This window comes from Pelobates fuscus, chromosome 6 (assembly GCF_036172605.1).
Source record: "Pelobates fuscus isolate aPelFus1 chromosome 6, aPelFus1.pri, whole genome shotgun sequence".
Taxonomy (NCBI): Eukaryota; Metazoa; Chordata; class Amphibia; order Anura; family Pelobatidae; genus Pelobates; species Pelobates fuscus.
The window spans coordinates 127,270,878-127,290,150 of record NC_086322.1 but is presented as its reverse complement, the minus strand read 5'-3'; the positions used below and the strand labels follow the sequence as shown (position 1 = coordinate 127,290,150).

Below are 19,273 nucleotides of genomic sequence, written 5' to 3'. Positions count from 1 at the left end.
ACCTTCTGCTACAGCACTGGACTGGTTAAGCTAGAGAATTTGTGTTTGCGTAGTGAGGGGTTCAATCTTTAATATCTTAGGGTATCGGAGTCCAATTAACTTGTTAATTGTGTGTAATTGTATTTCCTATGATGTTAGTTTTAATGAGACTAATTAGGACAGACCATCACTGGCAAAAAATTGTAAATTCCTCTGATACAACAAGTAAATGTAGGTCAATTATCAGAGTGGAAAGAAATCACCATTTCACGTGAGTTGGGTTTTCTGTTTGCTATTTTGGCAAAAAAAAAATGCACCTATTTTTTATTGTACTATATGTTTTCAGGTACAATTAATTGTTTAGTGAATGGACAATTTACTTCACATTTTGAATAAATGTTGACAATGTTTCTTTAGTTTGCTTTACAAGAAATGCCAAGATACAAAAAAACAAACAAACAAAACAACTAACATACTTTACTGTATGCTACAAGAAATTATACAATAAATAAGCAAATAAATGGTGTGAAATTGTATGTAGTCTGAAATAGATTATTTTTATAGGACTGGGCAATTTTACATCAACTTAAAAGTGGAAAAAATGTAATTCAAGGTACAGATTGGCTAATAGAGTCCATCAGGAATTATAGAGAATCGTGTAGCTGCATCTTTTAACTCTCTAGTTATCAATTTCTAACATAATTATTACGTGTTGTAGTGTAGATCTTGCTAGCTTGGCATCTGCACACGAGTAACAAATGACACCATATGGGTTTGGTATCTTGCTCACTAATCAAAACTGAATGTGATGAATTGGCAAATTAAGGGCCCAGCTTTCCTTGTGATAATCCAAAGGTGTTCTAGGTTTGTAAATTTTATTCTATGCATGCAGTAGGGAAACTGTGAAACGTAACTATGAAGTCATTCCGTAACTAACTGCATGACATGCAACTCAAGGTATGTATGAATAACATGGTATACTGCACTATAATGTACAATGTATTGTGTTAAATGTACAGCCTTTTGTGCGTATTGTGTTAAATTGTATGTTCAAGCTCACACAGTAGTTAGCTGCTTTGACAATGGAAGAATATTAATTTCCTGTGTTGAATAATGCCAGTCCATCCATTATGTTGATGGCAAATAGGCTAGAACTCCTCACCCTTATTCCTTTGTATACTAGAGGTGAATCCACTCTATTGCTATGTCTAACACTCAGGAGAATTAAGATTTGTTTCTTCTGCCTCCTGTGATTTACAACATTGTGTCACCTCTAATTCCCCAGGGTTTTGGAGTGAAAGGCATTCTTGGGTAGCACATAAGAAAATTATTACACATCTGTTGTGGTCCCTAGCAACCGTTGCTAGATTGGTTTTAATAGGTTTCCAAGAAGAGTCAAGAGAAGAACATGTCTGGAATGCAGTCCATGTATTAGTTCCCATTTTAAGTCAGTCACTTGATCCAGGGGATTCTTTGGACATAGAAAATGAATGTGAAGCATTATCCTCAATCATGTAGTACACTACTGTTTTTGGAGTGTGAGCATTGGTACTATCCATTAAAAATGCAAAGAAGGAATGCACACTATTAGTAGTGGATTACCTGTACAATAGTGTGGTAGAACAGTACATTAAAGTATACCTGTTTCATTCATTTTGAAGGTCCACATTCTTATTATGTTTTTTTTTTTTTTTTTTAATTCTTTATTTTTGCTGTGCATATGGCGTTACAGACTTGCACGGGGTACCCCAAAGGCAATCCTCGTGCTATTCAGGCATTAGTTACAATGGGATATTCGTTGGTGCTTGCACAATTTTTGGTTAAGTGACATAACTGAACAAATGCACATTTTTATAGATATACAAGATTATACTACGTGTGACAGAAGAGAAATCGGTGTGACTAATGACTACAAGAGTGTGAACTGGTGTTACTCTGAGACACACTGTAGAGATAAGAAAGGAGAGAAAAAAAAAATGAGACACAAAACGCAATAAAGGAGAGCATATTCTTCGCTGGTACTATATGCGCTATGAACGCGTTAATGCTTAATGAAGTATACATGCAGCCCTTGTCTGGTTATGTATTCTTGTCTATGTGTTTAACAGTAGATGTAGCCTATAGAGAGGAGCTTTAAACATGCACGGGTTTTTCCACCCCCATTTAACCCCCCATCAGCCATATGGAAGTCAGTGGTTGTGTGTCATGAAGCTGGTTTGTGTAGTAAAGCGGAGTATGGAGACAGCATAGGGACCAAAGCTTTGGTACTGTCCTGTTAGGTACTGTCCTGGCCAGTGGCGGATCAACAGACCCCTCGTGATTTACTTGCGGTATAGCCCGGTATCTGCCTCTGGTAGGGGCTGGATCCCCGCCGCCGTGCTGTGTCCGAACATACTTCGCATCTGCAGGACGTCTGGTCTTGTGAGTCGGCAGCTGCGCGGTGCTTTGAGAGTCATGGTGTGCAGGATTTCGTCGCCGGGGCACTGTCTTTCCCCCCAGGGGTACATGCTGTTCGTGCACATTGCTGGTGTAGGCCTCCTCCGTTGGCTTCCCAGTGTTGCCGCTGTATTTTAGTGGGCTTGCCTCTCTTGGTCATTCGTAGGCTGGTGTCTGCCCTGAACGGGAGCTGAGTGTGTTCCGCAGAGTGCTGCCGCTTACCGGTCCGTCTTAGTGCAGGCTGGGTTGTAGGTGATTGCCGGGTCGGTCTTCCAGCAGAGGTGTCGGTCTCTTCAGGCAAGTATGTTCGCTTCGCTGTGTGACCTATGCCCAGTGCGGCTGTTGTTTCCCGTGCACCTGAGCCGCGTTGGTTTCGCCGACTCTCCGTGCAGCTTGAGTGGGAGGCACAATCCGCCTTGGTGGCTGTGAGTGCGAGCTGAAAGCTGGTCTTCCTTTTGCCGGCTGCGCACGTGGCGCCCGCCATTTTAGGTGCGGCAGCTGGGCTCCCTGGCCTTGATTGCAGTGTCATGTGTGGGGCCTCCGGGTGTGGACCGGGATCACCCCCACCGGTCCTAAGGGGGGGGAACGGGGCCGGGCCTGCGCCGGTCCGCACACTCAGCTGGGTTCCGTGGTGCAGGATAGTGGGGCAGCGGCCGTCCGCCCCACTCACCGCAGGAGAAGGCACCGTTTAGGTCGGCGTGTTTTTCCCCCAGGGGACTGAAGCTCGATGAGCCAGCCTCTCCCCGGGCCCCGCAGTCCCTCAGCTCTGGGTGTCTGTGCTGTCGGTCAATTTTCGGGTGGTAAGACTTGGTTGTTAGAGAATATATTTTAGTTGGTTGCAGGAGCTGCACAGACCTGCGACCGTCCAGCTCGGCGGTCCGGCCCCGCCCCCCTTATTATGATTTTTTAATGCAAGTATAATAGAAAACATTCCAAAACTATTTTCGGCAGTCATATTTTGGTAGCATGAAAAAATGCTATTAATATTCATGTGAAAATTTTACCTCATTGCTTGAATATTTCCAACAATACTGCAGTGCTGTTTTGCTTTAAAAAATATTAACTATTATTCCATATTGTTTTATGTATATACCACACATTCTTGCCTTCTTTTTCTAACTTAACTTAACGACTAATACATATTATCTAAAATTGTGTTTTCTTACACAATATAAAATTGTTTTCTTACACTACCCCTTCAGTCTTCATCCATAATTAAAATATTTTTTTCCCCTTTAAAATACATTTATTTTCATATATTTATTTAGCTATACTTTTAAAATTCTAACAATAAAAAATAAACATTGTTTATAATACTAAAACATGGCTTGCTCTAATACATCAGGAGTCCTTTTCAAAAAGGCCGATATGCTAATAATGTGTCAAACATAAAACATGAAAGGCCAATCGAAAGACAATAAAAAGATAATGAAGCTATAAAATAGAATGCAAACTACTACAAGGGAGAATTTATCAAGGATAACAGTGTTATTCTGGAGCAAAGTGCTAGATATTTAAGAGACATTGTATTGGTTTTCAGGGTGTTTGTGCCTTTAACACTTTGATCAGAGTAGCACCTGTTTGTGTTTTGATAGATCTTCCCCTTAGTGTTTTATACTGTGAAATGCTGACCATTAAAAAGCACTTACTATTTTCAGGTTTATCAACACTGCAAGCTGTGCTGGATTCGGCGGCTGAGAAGAAATGGTTAGTGACTGCAATCAACGTAGGCAACATTAATAATGACAGGAAAGATGAAACGTACCGTTCCCTTTTCCAAGACCTAGAAATAAAAAAAGAAAGAAGAGTGATTTTGGACTGTGAACGGGACAAAGTCAACGACATTGTAGATCAGGTTTGTCACAATTATGAGTCTGCACAGACAGTTGTATGTACAACTAAGTAAAAGTGTTAAAGGCCAACCAAATATTGTTCTATGCTTGCATTAATTATATCTATCAAAATAGACAATAAACTGATGGAGCAGTTATTTTCCTCCATAGAACTTTGGCTTTTCATCAGCCATCAAGGTTATTAACCGGGAGCCATACTGTAATAATGATAATGCATGAAATGTCATAACAAAATCACTAAATGGTAACTGTTACGATCGAAAATATTTTGTATAATGTAGAATGTGTGAAAATGTGCTACTTAGACAAATATAAGTGTTCAAAACTATTTAATTAGTTTCAAGCCTTTCTATTGCTCTCTTGGCTCATCTTGATAACATCACTGGGAATTATATGTGCTGAAATTTCATCCCAACTTTCATAACCACAACCCCCATGGTTACAATTGCATGCAGTCATGCAGGTCCTATTCAAAAGACAGATTTGTCCTATTTTGCATTTTTAGTAGCTGGCAGTAGGAGATACGGAGATATGCTTATAGGTAGGTTGGGGGTTTATATAGTTAGTGCACGGAAAAAATATACAACAAACTTCAAATATGCTGTCATTTTTGAAAATATTAATCCAAAAAACAAAATACTGTTGTTAGAACTTATTTATGAAATGAACTATGCAATATATATATATATATATATATACATATATATATATATATATATATAGTGACCAGTCCAAATCATAACAAAATCTCCAGAATAACAGAATGTTCCTTATGGAATGTTCACACAATTAAATTGTTAGTGCAAAGCATCTACATAAAGACCAGGAAGCTTTTGGCTGCCAGACCTTACTCAGAGTCCTCTTCTCCCTCCTTGCTGTCATTCACTAAGTGTCTTCATTTAATCTCCAAATACATAGCCAGGGTTTTTCACTAAAGAGAATTTTAAATTTAAGGCTAAAATAGCCAATCTGGAAAAATTCTCACTTTGAGAATTAGTGAATAACCTCTACATATGTTTTCTCTCTGGTCTCTCAATTCTTCAAACATTACTTGCGTCCATTTCTTTTTCCTTCCTGGGTCCAAGAATCACCTTCCCTGGATCCCAACAACTTTAAAATCGATATTGCATATCACCTCCATGACTTTTACAAAACTGTTAATACTTGGCTATTAACAAACTCCTTTACTGACCTTGCATAGTTCATTCACGTTCCCTGCCTCATCTGACCTTTTTCCCTTAATCCCTTATGTGACCTCATTATTTATTCTATTTATTCTCTGCTTCTCACCAATGTACACATAATATACTAATTTCTTATCAAGTTGTGTATATTAAACCAGTCCAGCTCTTCTTGATCATTGACTCCATAATTTCTTATCACTGTACGGCACTGAAAACAAGGGTACAATTATATGTATTCATGTAAGCAAAGCTGTTGATTATTATAAAATTGGAAAAATGATCTTATACTGAGATTTGAAATCTAACACAATTTCACTGTTAACTGCTTTCTTCTTTTCACTTAGTATAATGAATCAGTTTGTAACGTCTGTGTGACACAATCATTAGATTTATTGCTGAAATTGCAGGATCCATTAACTTAAATGAAGTTTAAGATGATGTTACTTTAATTTACAAATGACAGAACTACTATATATATATATATATATATATATATATATACACAGGGAGTGCAGAATTATTAGGCAAATGAGTATTTTGACCACATCATCCTCTTTATGCATGTTGTCTTACTCCAAGCTGTATAGGCTCGAAAGCCTACTACCAATTAAGCATGTTAGGTGATGCGCATCTCTGTAATGAGAAGGGGTGTGGTCTAATGACATCAACACCCTATATCAGCTGTGCATAATTATTAGGCAACTTCCTTTCCTTTGGCAAAATGGGTCAAAAGAAGGACTTGACAGGCTCAGAAAAGTCAAAAATAGTGAGATATCTTGCAGAGGGATGCAGCACTCTTAAAATTGCAAAGCTTCTGAAGCGTGATCATCGAACAATCAAGCGTTTCATTCAAAATAGTCAACAGGGTCGCAAGAAGCGTGTGGAAAAACCAAGGCGCAAAATAACTGCCCATGAACTGAGAAAAGATGCCACTTGCCACCAGTTTGGCCATATTTCAGAGCTGCAACATCACTGGAGTGCCCAAAAGGACAAGGTGTGCAATACTCAGAGACATGGCCAAGGTAAGAAAGGCTGAAAGACGACCACCACTGAACAAGACACACAAGCTGAAACGTCAAGACTGGGCCAAGAAATATCTCAAGACTGATTTTTCTAAGGTTTTATGGACTGATGAAATGAGAGTGAGTCTTGATGGGCCAGATGGATGGGCCCGTGGCTGGATTGGTAAAGGGCAGAGAGCTCCAGTCCGACTCAGACGCCAGCAAGGTGGAGGTGGAGTACTGGTTTGGGCTGGTATCATCAAAGATGAGCTTGTGGGGCCTTTTCGGGTTGAGGATGGAGTCCAGCTCAACTCCCAGTCCTACTGCCAGTTTCTGGAAGACACCTTCTTCAAGCAGTGGTACAGGAAGAAGTCTGCATCCTTCAAGAAAAACATGATTTTCATGCAGGATAATGCTCCAAGAAAGGGTATAAAAGAAGAAAATCTAATGACATGGCCTCCTTGTTCACCTGATCTGAACCCCATTGAGAGCCTGTGGTCCATCATCAAATGTGAGATTTACAAGGAGGGAAAACAGTACACCTCTCTGAACAGTGTCTGGGAGGCTGTGGTTGCTTCTGCACGCAATGTTGATGGTGAACAGATCAAAACACTGACAGAATCCATGGATGGCAGGCTTTTGAGTGTCCTTGCAAAGAAAGGTGGCTATATTGGTCACTGATTTGTTTTTGTTTTGTTTTTGAATGTCAGAAATGTATATTTGTGAATGTTGAGATGTTATATTGGTTTCACTGGTAAAAATAAATAATTGAAATGGGTATATATTTGTTTTTTGTTAAGTTGCCTAATAATTATGCACAGTAATAGTCACCTGCACACACAGATATCCCCCTAAAATAGCTAAAACTAAAAACAAACTAAAAACTACTTCCAAAAATATTCAGCTTTGATATTAATTAGTTTTTTGGGTTCACTTCTGTGAAATCAAACTGTCCACTTAGGAAGCAACACTGAGTGACAATCAATTTCACATGCTGTTGTGCAAATGGGATAGACAACAGGTGGACATTATAGGCAATTAGCAAGACACCCCCAATAAAGAAGTGGTTCTGCAGGTGGTGACCACAGACCACTTCTCAGTTCCTATGCTTCCTGGCTGATGTTTCGGTCACTTTTAAATGCTGGTGATGCTTTCACTCTAGTGGTAGCATGAGACGGAGTCTACAACCCACACAAGTGGCTCAGGTAGTACAGCTCATCCAGGATGGCACATCAATGCGTGCTGTGGAAAGAAGGTTTGCTGTGCCTGTCAGCGTAGTGTCCAGAGCATGGAGGCGCTACCAGGAGACAGGCCAGTACATCAGGAGACGTGCAGGACGTTTGGCATTTGCCAGAGAACACCAAGATTGGCAAATTCGCCACTGGCGCCCTGTGCTCTTCACAGATGAAAGCAGGTTCACACTGAGCACATGTGACAGATGTGGCAGAGTCTAGAGACGCTGTGGAGAACATTCTGCTGCCTGCAACATCCTCCAACATGACCGGTTTGGCAGTGGGTCAGTAATGGTGTGGGGTGGCATTTCTTTGGGGGGCTGCACAGCCCTCCATGTGCTTGCCAGAGGTAGCCTGACTACCATTAGGTGCCGAGACCCCCGATCCTCAGACCCCTTGTGAGACCATATGCTTGTGCGGTTGGCCCTGGGTTCCTCCCAATGCAAGACCATGCTATACCTCATGTGGCTGGAGTGTGTCAGTAGTTCCTGCAAGATGAAGGCATTGATGCTATGGACTGGCCCGCCCGTTCCCCAGACTTGAATCCAATTGAGCACATCAGGGACATCATGTCTCGCTCCATCCACCAACGTCCCGTTGCACCACAGACTGTCCAGGAGTTGGCAGATGCTTTGGTCAAGGTCTGGGAGGAGATCCCTCAGGAGACCATCCGCCACCTCTTCAGGAGCATGCACAAGCATTGTAGGGAGGTCATATAGGCGCATGGAAGCCACACACATTACTGAGCCTCATTTTGACTTGTTTTAAGGACATTACATCAAAGTTGGATCAGCCTGTAGTGTGTTTTTCCACTTTAATTTTGAGTGTGACTCCAAATCCAGACCTCCATGGGTTGAAAATTTAATTTCCATTTTTTTCATTTTTGTGTGATTTTGTTGTCAGCACATTCAACTATGTAAAGAACAAAGTATTTCAGAACAATATTTAATTAATTCAAATTTAGAATGTGTTATTTTTGTGTTCCCTTTATTTTTTTGAGCAGTGTATATATACAGTGGGAACTCGGTTTACGAATTTAATGCGTTCTCTGGGACGTTTCTTATTGCGAAACATTTCCCATAGGAATGCACTGAAAACCAATTAATCCGTTCTGGAGGTCAGAAAAAAGTCAAAATGAGCTGTCATGGAAACCATCCCACAATGCAGAACACACAATAAAAGGCATCCAAACGACAAAGCTCAGCTCCCTACCTTTCCACAGCTTGAGAAATGCACCAAAAAGTCCCAAAACAACTGCAAACAATTTCCAGAATGGCTCCAAAACTCGATGCAAAAGTCGCTCCAATACCTCCAACACCTCCACACTCAACGCCATGTGCTACCCCCAGACTCCAGCATGCAGGGGATGGTGCTATAAACCTCCCAGGTGCAATGCATCCTGGGGAAACTTTCTTTGTATTGCGAATCATTTTTTGTAAACCGAGGCATTATTTTCAATGGATTTTCATTTGTAAACCGAAAATTATGTTAACCGAGGCGTTTGTAAACCGAGGTCCCATTGTATATATACCGTATATACTCGAGTATAAGCCAACCCGAATATAAGCAGAGGCCCCTAATTTTACCCCATAAAACTGGGAAAACTTATTGACTCGAGTATAAGCCTAGGGTGGGAAATGCAGCAGCTACTGGTAAATTTCTAAATAAAATTAGATCACAATAAAATTACATTAATTGAATATTTATTTACAGTGTGTGTGTATATAATGAATGCAGTGTGTGTTTGCATTCATTATATACACACTGCATTCATACAAACACTGCATTCATTATATACACACACTGCATTCATTATCCACACACACACTGCATTCATTATCCACACACACACTGCATTCATTATATACACACTGCATTCATACAGCGTGCGTTGTGTGTGAATGCAATGTGTGTATATAATGCAGTGTGTGTATATAATGCAGTGTGTTTGTGTGAATGCAGTGTGTGTTTGTGTAAATGCAGTGTGTTTGTGTGAATGCAGTGTGTGTATATAATGCAGTGTGTGTATATAATGCAGTGTGTGTTTGTGTGAATGCAATGTGTGTATATAATGCAGTGTGTGTGTGTGTGTGTGTGTGTGTTTGTGTAGTGTGTGTAAACTGGGTGAGGTGGAGGGCATTTTTATTATTTTAATTTTTTAATTTTAATATCATTTTAATATTAATATATTTTAATATTATTATTATATTTTAATATTATTATTATTTAAATATTATTATATTATTTTAATATTATTTTATTTTAATATTTGTATTTTTTTATTGGTTTTTGTCCCCCCTCCCTGCTTGTTGCCTGGCCAGGGAGGGGGGCTCTGTTAATCCCTGGTGGTCCAGTGGCATTGGCTGTTCAGTGGGGGGGCTGGCAGCGAGCTGTTACTTACCTCCCAGCAGCTCCTGTCAGCTCCTCCGTGCAGCTCCCCTGTCAGCTCCGTTCTGCTCACAGATTAAGTCTCGCGGTCTGTGTGCCACGCGGAGCGTTGCCACGGTAACCCGTGGCAACGTTCTGACGGCCGCGGGTGTCGCGAGACTTACTCTGTGAGCAGAACGGAGCTGACAGGGGAGCTGCACGGAGGAGCTGACAGGAGCTGCTGGGAGGTAAGTAACAGCTCGCTGCCAGCCCCCAACAGGACCGCCAGGCTTGTAATGAGCCCGGCGGTCCTGGTCTGTATTATGTATAATACAGACATTAACTCGAGTATAAGCCGAGTGGGGGTTTTTCAGCACAAAAATGTGCTGAAAAACTCGGCTTATACTCGAGTATATACGGTATATACAGATATATATATATATATATATATATATATATATACAGTTGTGCTCAAAAGTTTGCATACCCTTCAAAATATGACTGATCATGCAAACAAAAATGTATTTTATTGAAGGATAGTGAAGACATGAAGCCATTTATTATCACATAGTTGTTTGACTCCTTTTTAAATCATAATAACAGAAATCACCTAAATGGCCCTGATTAAATTTACACACCCTTGAATATTTGGCCTTCTTACAGACACACAAAGTAACACACACAGGTTAAAATGTCAATCAAAGTTAGATTTTTCCACACCTGTAGCTTTTTTTAATTCCAATTAGTGTCAATGAGTTTGTTAGCTCTCACGTGGATGCACCGAGCAGGCTAGATACTAAGCCATGGGATGCAGAAAAAAGACCTGTGTAACAAGGTAATGGATCTTTATAAAGATATAAAAGGATATAAAAAGATATCCAAAGCCTTGAAAAATATCAGTCAGTACTGTTCAATCACTTATTAAGAAGTGGAAAATGCAGGGATCTCTTGATACCAAGCCAAGGTCAGGTAGATCAAGAAAGATTTCAGCCACAACTGCCAGAAGAATTGTTCAGAATACAAAGAAAATCCCACAGGTAATTTCTGGAGAAATACAGGCTGCTCTGGAAAAAGATGGCGTTTTTTTCTTCTTCAAGGAGCACAATACAATGATACTTGAACAAAAATGAGCTGCATGGTCAGGTTGCCAGAAAGAAACCTTTACTGTGCCAATGCCACAAAAAAGCCCAGTTACAATATGCCCGACAACACCTTGACACGCCTCACAGCTTCTGGGACACTGTAATTTGGAGTGACAAGACCAAAAGCAGGAAGGTTCAAAAACACAATTTGTATTGAAAATAAATGTAAAAAAGCATAAAAAAGTAACACATTGTTGTACTCTTTTATGCTTTTACATTATATTTTCACTAAAATTTGTGTTTTCCTGCTTGTTGAAAACTTGTAAACTTATAGGAACACTGTGGCATATGTATTCCTAACGCTCTAGTCCTGAAGACCCTAGACAGTTTAGGTTGCCCCATCTTTATAAAAAAACAAACAAGATAACTATTTTTTTCTCCAGTGCCGACTCACCCTTGGTACCGCTGCGACCCCCTCCTTGGTTTGACTCGACACCTGCATCCAGGATGATGGCCAATCCAATATTCCTCATAGAGGAGCAGTAAGAAATGTAGGCACACGCGTATCGCTCAATGTGATGCACCTACAATTGAGTACAATGATTATCTATAGCCGACTGTGACAGCACTGCATATTAGCACAAGACAACACAGTATTTTATGGTATAAGAGACAGAAATCTTACTTGCTTACAAACTTACATACTTACTTGCATACACACCCAGAGGGATTAGAGGAGTAGCTTGAAGTCGCACTTCCAAGCCTTCTATCTAGTTTAATATTGGGTTTTGAGGGGATAGGATAGGGGGGCAGGATGGCAGGCACTAGTTGTTAAATGCTCCATTAATGCAGAAGTTCGCACTCTGTTTCTTCTTTGGATGTGAGAAGAAATGTAATTATAGAATTATTCATAATTTGTAATATAGTTATTATTCATAACTAATGCTTTTGCTTTTATTATGACAAGTTACCTATATGAAAAAAAGAACCAAATTATTATACTGTAGCTAAAAATACCATTATTTACGAACATTTATCTTCTTCTCTAGGTTATCACTATAGGAAAACATGTTAAAGGATACCACTATATAATAGCAAACCTGGTAAGTATACTTTAACATTTAGACATTCTGATCATTTTATAAATGTTTTGACATATTATATGTTTTCCTAGTAATTGGTTTACAGCTGGAAATTAATCGAGATGTAGGCATATATCTACACCTGCTTTTATAGCACTGTAAAATATAATGTATTGTATATATTTTTTAATAATTTAGGACTAGTTATTATAATGTTTTGTTGATTTATAAAATGAACATGCTACACATTCACACAGTTTAGAACAAGTATAGCATTGCTTAAATTACAGTGTCTACTTGTGTTTACTGAGAATCCTTCTCATTTGTACCCTAGGCATTCAAGGTTGGCACTTGGTAAAGCTCAATAAAATTCCCACTTCTACTACCCGACCTGTGCAGCCAACTTTGACGTTAGCAATTTATAGCACTTTAGTATATGTAGATTTTAACCTGGGTTAACGAGAGAATGCAGCAAGCAGACAACTGAAATTGGCCTTTGCTAGTTATATCATTAAGAATTTGAAAATGAGCAGGCCGTCTAATAGCCGGAGGTGGAAGAATAGGAGATATTAATTAGATGGGATGAGAAGGAACTCTAGTAATATTATGCTAAACAGTCCCCATAGAGATGCATTGATTCAATGCATCTATATAAGGAGATGCTGATTGGCCAGAGTGGCATTTTGCCACACATGCGTACTAGCCTCCATGAGATTAATAATCTCAGTCATGAAGGTGGGGCCAGCTGTGGCAAGACCACCGAGGTAATGGAGAAAGGGTAAGTTTTAACTTAATGCTAAAAGGCTGGGGACCTAAATATTTACTGATTTTTGTATTCCTATCGCTATATTGTCCCTTTACGAGCAAATGTTTACATTGAAATTAGGCATTTTGTGTTTTTATACAGAAATTTAGAATGTGAATTGTTGAGAAAGAGAAATCAATGTTAATGTAGAATGCTTGGCTGTGATCAATGAACTGGAAAAGCTAAGATTTTATTTGACTATCCGAAATAAAATTTGAAATTCACTTTGAATTACTTTAGAATTTCAGACAATTCACATATTGGTAAATAACCATGACGGCTTTCAAAATCACATTCTTAGACTTTTTACTTCAACTGAATGAGTTACATGTTACAGACTCACTAAAAGAAAAGGGAAAACTACATATTGGTTATTGGTTTGTTTGCCTTGAGGGAATCTCAAAATCCTCTCTATCATTTATTAAAATTTCACAACAGAAATATTGTCAAAATTAAAATCTGATAAATGAATGTTTTCTGCCAAGGGCTTTACAGATGGAGATTTATCAAAGATTCAGTTTGGAGGAGCTAATGTGTCAGGATTTCAGATAGTGGACTACGATGATCCAGCTGTAGCAAAGTTTATACAACGCTGGTCAACATTAGAAGAAAAAGAATATCCTGGAGCTCATACTTCTACCATTAAGGTATCTTATATGCAGTGAACACATTTTGTGCATATTTTATACATTGTGATCTTTGAGTTCAGCTCTGTAAAAATTATATAAATAAAGAAACAGTTTAAGCACCATAACCACTACAAAGCACTGTAGTAATTATAGTGACAGGAGTACCCAGATACCCTCTCAGGGTAAGTAGTCACAGTCTCCAGGAGAACCAGAAGGTCCTGCATAGAGCTTCCATTAGTTCTCCTGCACTCTATGGAGGAGAGCATCAACTGAAAACTCTCAACCAAAGAGATAGCCCTGCACCACCAGGCTAGCTCATAGCAGAAAGATTCTGGCTCTACTGGAAGAGGTGACCGGCACCTGGCAGACCACAACATTTGCAAACTGTTTGGCTATTTGTGCGGGGGGGCTCCAGTATACCCATGGCCATATAACCACTACAGCCCTTTGTAGTGGTCATGGTGCTTGTAGTGTTTATTACATTTCTAGTATTATGGTACATGATGATAAAATCATGCATGAAAACATATATAAATAATAGAGAGAGGTTTTTTTAACACGCCAAATTAAAATGTGAAATTAAGCATGTCAATTTAGTATGGCAGTAGATATTTAAAAACAATGCTTTGCACAGAATAATTTTGAAAACGCAGCATGGAGAGTCATTATTCAGTGCTCCCATTAGTCTCAGCTCAGCACCTTCCAGGAATAATCTGTACAAAACAGCTAGTTTAAACATCTTTCCCATTTACAATGCAACCTTCATATTTTTTAATGCACAATACTTATTTAACCCCTTAAGGACACATGACATGTGTGACATGTCATGATTCCCTTTTATTCCAGAAGTTTGGTCTTTAAGGGGTTAAGGAACAGCACACACAAAATAAAAAATAAAAGATTTAGTTTCAAATCTTACAAGGCTTCTTAAAATGATTTAGTCATACCATACAGCCTTACTGTGGTTAAGCCCCACTACTTTCAAAGTATCCCAATATCGGTGGGTCCGTACACTAATCTTAACAAATCCTTAAATTCTATTTTGCTATATTTTTCATTTATAACATTGTTTAAAACTAACTGGATTTACAAGACACTTACACATACTTATTTACATAGAATTTTGTATATGTACTATTAGAACTATTTAGATTTACTGACTCTTAATTTATTTTTTATTTTCACTAAATATACACACAATATTGCTAAAATAGTTTTTGTGCAATACACGTGCAAATAAAAATAATGTCAAATAATGTTTTCAGGTGAACGGAGGTGGACTACGTCTGTTGATTTTGATGTTTCTGGCTACTGATAATTGTTACTTTATAGTTATTTGGTAATTTTAATCTTATGTACATAATGATGTAAAACTAGCAGATCTAGTTATAGAACCAGATTACTGGAACACTATTTTCAAACAAATCACTTGACATTTTAGTGTGTGATTAGGAAGCGAATGGCTATGACATAATTCTTTGCACTACTACCTTTACAGGGATATTCACTAAATGAGAATTTCAAGTAAATGTAAAATTTAACACCAATGCTGCAGAATTGCAAATATAGCTTAATTTGACAATTCATTGCCAATTCATCTATTTTGTCCTTAAATTAGATATTCGCTTTAGTGAATAGTCCTGTTAATAAAAAGCTGGAATATTTTTGAAGTAATTAATCAATACAGAGAATGGCACATAAAGTGCCAGTCGCTTGGAATCACATGAACTAAATAGCTTTGTTCAGTATTTGAAAGCAGAGTTCTCTCCTCATGGTATTGTTGCGATTTTCCATGGCCCCATCTTTATAGTGTTCTTCTAGTCTTCATAGAATGTGTTATGGTTGGGGTCTTTGACAATAATAGACTTTCCATAGAACAAGCACTTTTGCCATGAATTTATGTTTACATAATAGATGTAGAGATTTTTTTGTGTGTGACAAACAGCAATTCGTAGGTGACTGGGTATTCGTCTAAATTTCCGATTCCTGATCTGCCATATAGATTAAGCATGAAGCAAGCAACTTGTGTAATGGACGAACATGTTCATTTGATTTGGAGTCCCATCCATCGTGCCCAAAAAAGGGATGTTTGATGGTAAAATATGTGGACAGCCACTTGATTTTGATTTAATTCACAGATCAAGTGAGAAGTGAACAATACGGGGAAAAAAAGGAGTAGTAAAAAAAAAATATATATATTTATGTATTATATATCTAATAAATATTTATAAACATAGATTTATTACTGTTCCTTTGCTTTATCCCTCTATCGGTTACATTTTCTCACTTAATATGTGAACCAAAAGGTGGGAAAATGTACCCAAAAATAAATTTATATATATTTTGCAGTACACTGATTTGCCTATTTTCACACCCTTTTGGTTCATCTGAATTGCGGACAACATTCTAATGAACCGAACAATCACATGCACAAGAATCTGCTTTTCTGAAAAAAAATATTTTTTTCAGATGAAACTAATTTTTTTTCATGGTGCACATGTCTAATGAATAATTATAAATTACTGTATCTGATGACTCTATGGATAAAAAAAAATACCCCCTTTACCAGAATGTGCCATTTTTACAGTACAATTATTTGCTTTTTTTAAAAAAAATATTTTAAATGATTACAGTTTTTAAATGGAATATGGCTTGAAGATAAGTTTTCTTATGAGTGATTTACCACATATTAATGCTTAGCTATGGTGTAGAAAATGCATATATTAATGGCTTGATAAGAGGGTCCATTAGAACTGTGCAAGTTCTCTCACTATATGTTTGGTTGTCCAAAGCGTTTTAAATTTTGCTGTGCTATAATTTCAATTGTATTTTAACTAGTTTTTCAAATGCCTATTTGTTGGGATGGGCAATTTTCTTTTTTTTACCTATGAACAGTGGTTTTGATGTACTGATGTTAAAGGTTTACTCCAACCCATTTTTTTTTAATTTTTTGTTTATAAGAAACTATTGCTGTAGTATTATCTGGGATATAAGTATGCTGCCCAAAAAATATGAACATTTCATTTTGGGCAGTATATCCCAGATAATTGCATTTTGCCTTTTGCATTTTTTTTCTTGTCTTTTCATAATATTTAAGTGAATATAGAAAGTGTTAAAAGTGACAATTCTTCCACCATACATATACTAGCACCAAATGCCATTAATTTTGATTGGAAAAGTACTCAAAATTTGAGTTCCATATATCCATTTATTATAATTTGACTTTTGTAGGAAGACATGCTTCTATTGTAGCTGTCTAACCCTTGTGTCCTTTATAGATTTTGAATATTTACAAGCATGTTCTTCAAGGATACCCTCTATGATCACCTTGCTCTCTTTTAATTTCATTCTTGTTTAGCAAGATCAAATACTTTTGTTCTGTTCTGTTTTAGTTTTTATGTGTATATTGGAGCCCATGCTATTGTGGTTCCTATAGAAGTATCTTTGGCATTTTTACATTCTGCTGTCTAGTGCTAAATTATAAGCCTGTATCAGATCAGATGTGCAAAAAACTTTGTTTCCCATCAATTCCATATATGGAGTTACATGTAGCGCACATAGACATGCATAGCATAGAAACAACAACGAAAAATGATAGGACAATGGATTGATTTTGCATGTAATTACAATATGACGATGATGTCTGTTTTTCAAAACCCTCAGATATCAGTCTCAGAAAAAGAGAGCCACAAACCGATTTAAAATATCCAATAAAAAAAAAGCTTCTCGTGAATCTCTGACATAAATAGCTCACTTTTGTTTGTGCATCAATGTCCTTTCTATTACACATCACAAATATATTCATTAAACAATATGGTTCCATAAAACTCATAATTGGTGTTCTATAACTTAAATGTTAAAGAAAATTGTAGTATTATGGCTAACTATTAATTAACTCAAAATAAATACACAACATTTTTAGGACATGATACAACATATGCATATTTCTTAACATTTGTGCATTCTTTACCCTTAATTCTATTCCTAGGTCTACTCATGTCCTGATTCTCATTTTTTTAATGGTAACTGAGAGTTCAATTTAGCATGTTAGCGTCCTTCTATTACTTTGAGATGTATGCCAGTTATTAGCAGTAAAACACTCTACGAGATATGTTTATTACTGGGGAGAAAATGTCCTTACCAGCCGATACTGCAACCCATACTGCCACATCAGCTCATGTCTGTCATATTGCATTATTTCTTTTCTTTTAAAATTAGCCTTTATGTTGATATCTGTTGGTGTGGAAACAAATCACATATTCTTTTTCATATTCGTTTTGACTGTGTCATTGCCTCCAAGCACTGTACACCAAGCTAAACATGGGACTTTGTACACGTCCCACTTTTCTTAGAAGCCAAGCAGTGACATGAATCCTTAATTGACAAAATTTACAATTCTAGATTTCCTCCTCTAGAATCTCGTTATGTGTTTGTGTAAGCTCCGGGAACTCCTTAGTTCTTGCTATTTGCTGACTGCAACTCTAGTCATATACTGTCTTTGTCAATCGGTAGATGTTGATATTTGCTGTCCTAACTGTTTATGTTTTACATTTTTTTGATATTAGAATTGACCATAAGAAAAAGTTAAATTAATTACACCCCAAACACCAACATCCATCACTACGCCAACATCCATTTGCATTCATTATTTAACCTTTTAAGTGAATTATTTAACGATAAAGGAACATTAAGCCCCACATCATTACTTTATTAAACACATTGTTTTTTAACGCTCTAGGTGCATATATTAAGTATAAAGTCCAAAACATTATATTATTATCTGAATGTATTTCTTAACCCTCTGGGTGGATAACACAACAATTAAAATTACAGTTAGTTATGTAGTGCTGTACAATAGGTAAAACAAAACAAATGATTCTAAAAAACAGTTTTGACATACAGGAATGATTGAGGTGAAGAGGGACCTGCCAATGTTACAATACAATATTTAATTACGCAGGTCTTAGTTGCTATTGGACTATATCCCTCGTAATATTCTGCAGTCCCAGAGCTGTCAAAGTATAATATGATAGTCCAAGCTATCTGGTGGAGGGGGGGGGGGGGGGTGGTAACATTTGATAACCATGGTGTATGAGGTTTAGAAAATTTCTCATTGTCATGGATAAGAAGAGAATTACACTTACTTATCTAGCTTATTCACAGAAGATGGAGTTCTGTAGAGACGTCATATAACAGCCTCAATTTAATAAGATTTTTAAATGATTCCCTAATGCTAGCAAGAAATTAAAATGAGCTACCTACAAACTTTCCATATGCTTCCATAGTGACTAATGTAGATAAATAATTTGGAAATATTTCCTAACAGTATTGAATCATATTGAAAGCTTATTAAATAGAGTCCATTATACGAACTTCTAACTTGTGTGTAGCTAAACATTTCAAGTCATTTGTCTGCCACAATGCTCTCACATGTTTCCAATTTCAATTTAGTTACTAAAAGAAAAATGAATAGCTGCAGCTGACATAAAAAGGCAGTCGCATAGTATCTCCAAATGGCTTTTCCTCCAGTTTAATGCAGTATGTAAGATCTGTCACCATATTTGCCATTTATATTCTGTCACCATATTTGGCTGTCACTATATTTGCCATCAATATTCTGATC

General features: G+C 37.5%; 1 protein-coding gene across 5 annotated transcripts in view; it reads left to right on the top strand.

Moving 5' to 3' along the window:
- Positions 1 to 19,273, top strand: part of GRIA2 (glutamate ionotropic receptor AMPA type subunit 2) — a 145,375-nt gene that overhangs the window by 54,702 nt on the left and 71,400 nt on the right. For all 5 annotated transcript variants that reach the window (XR_010091252.1, XM_063458238.1, XM_063458236.1 and 2 more), the window contains exons 4-6: positions 4,074 to 4,270; positions 12,184 to 12,237; positions 13,507 to 13,668. Coding sequence is in view for 4 of the 5 variants with exons in the window: in XM_063458238.1 (XP_063314308.1) it covers positions 4,074 to 4,270; positions 12,184 to 12,237; positions 13,507 to 13,668 (413 nt within the window). In the remaining variant the exon portion in view is untranslated. The remainder of the gene's footprint in view (positions 1 to 4,073; positions 4,271 to 12,183; positions 12,238 to 13,506; positions 13,669 to 19,273) is intronic.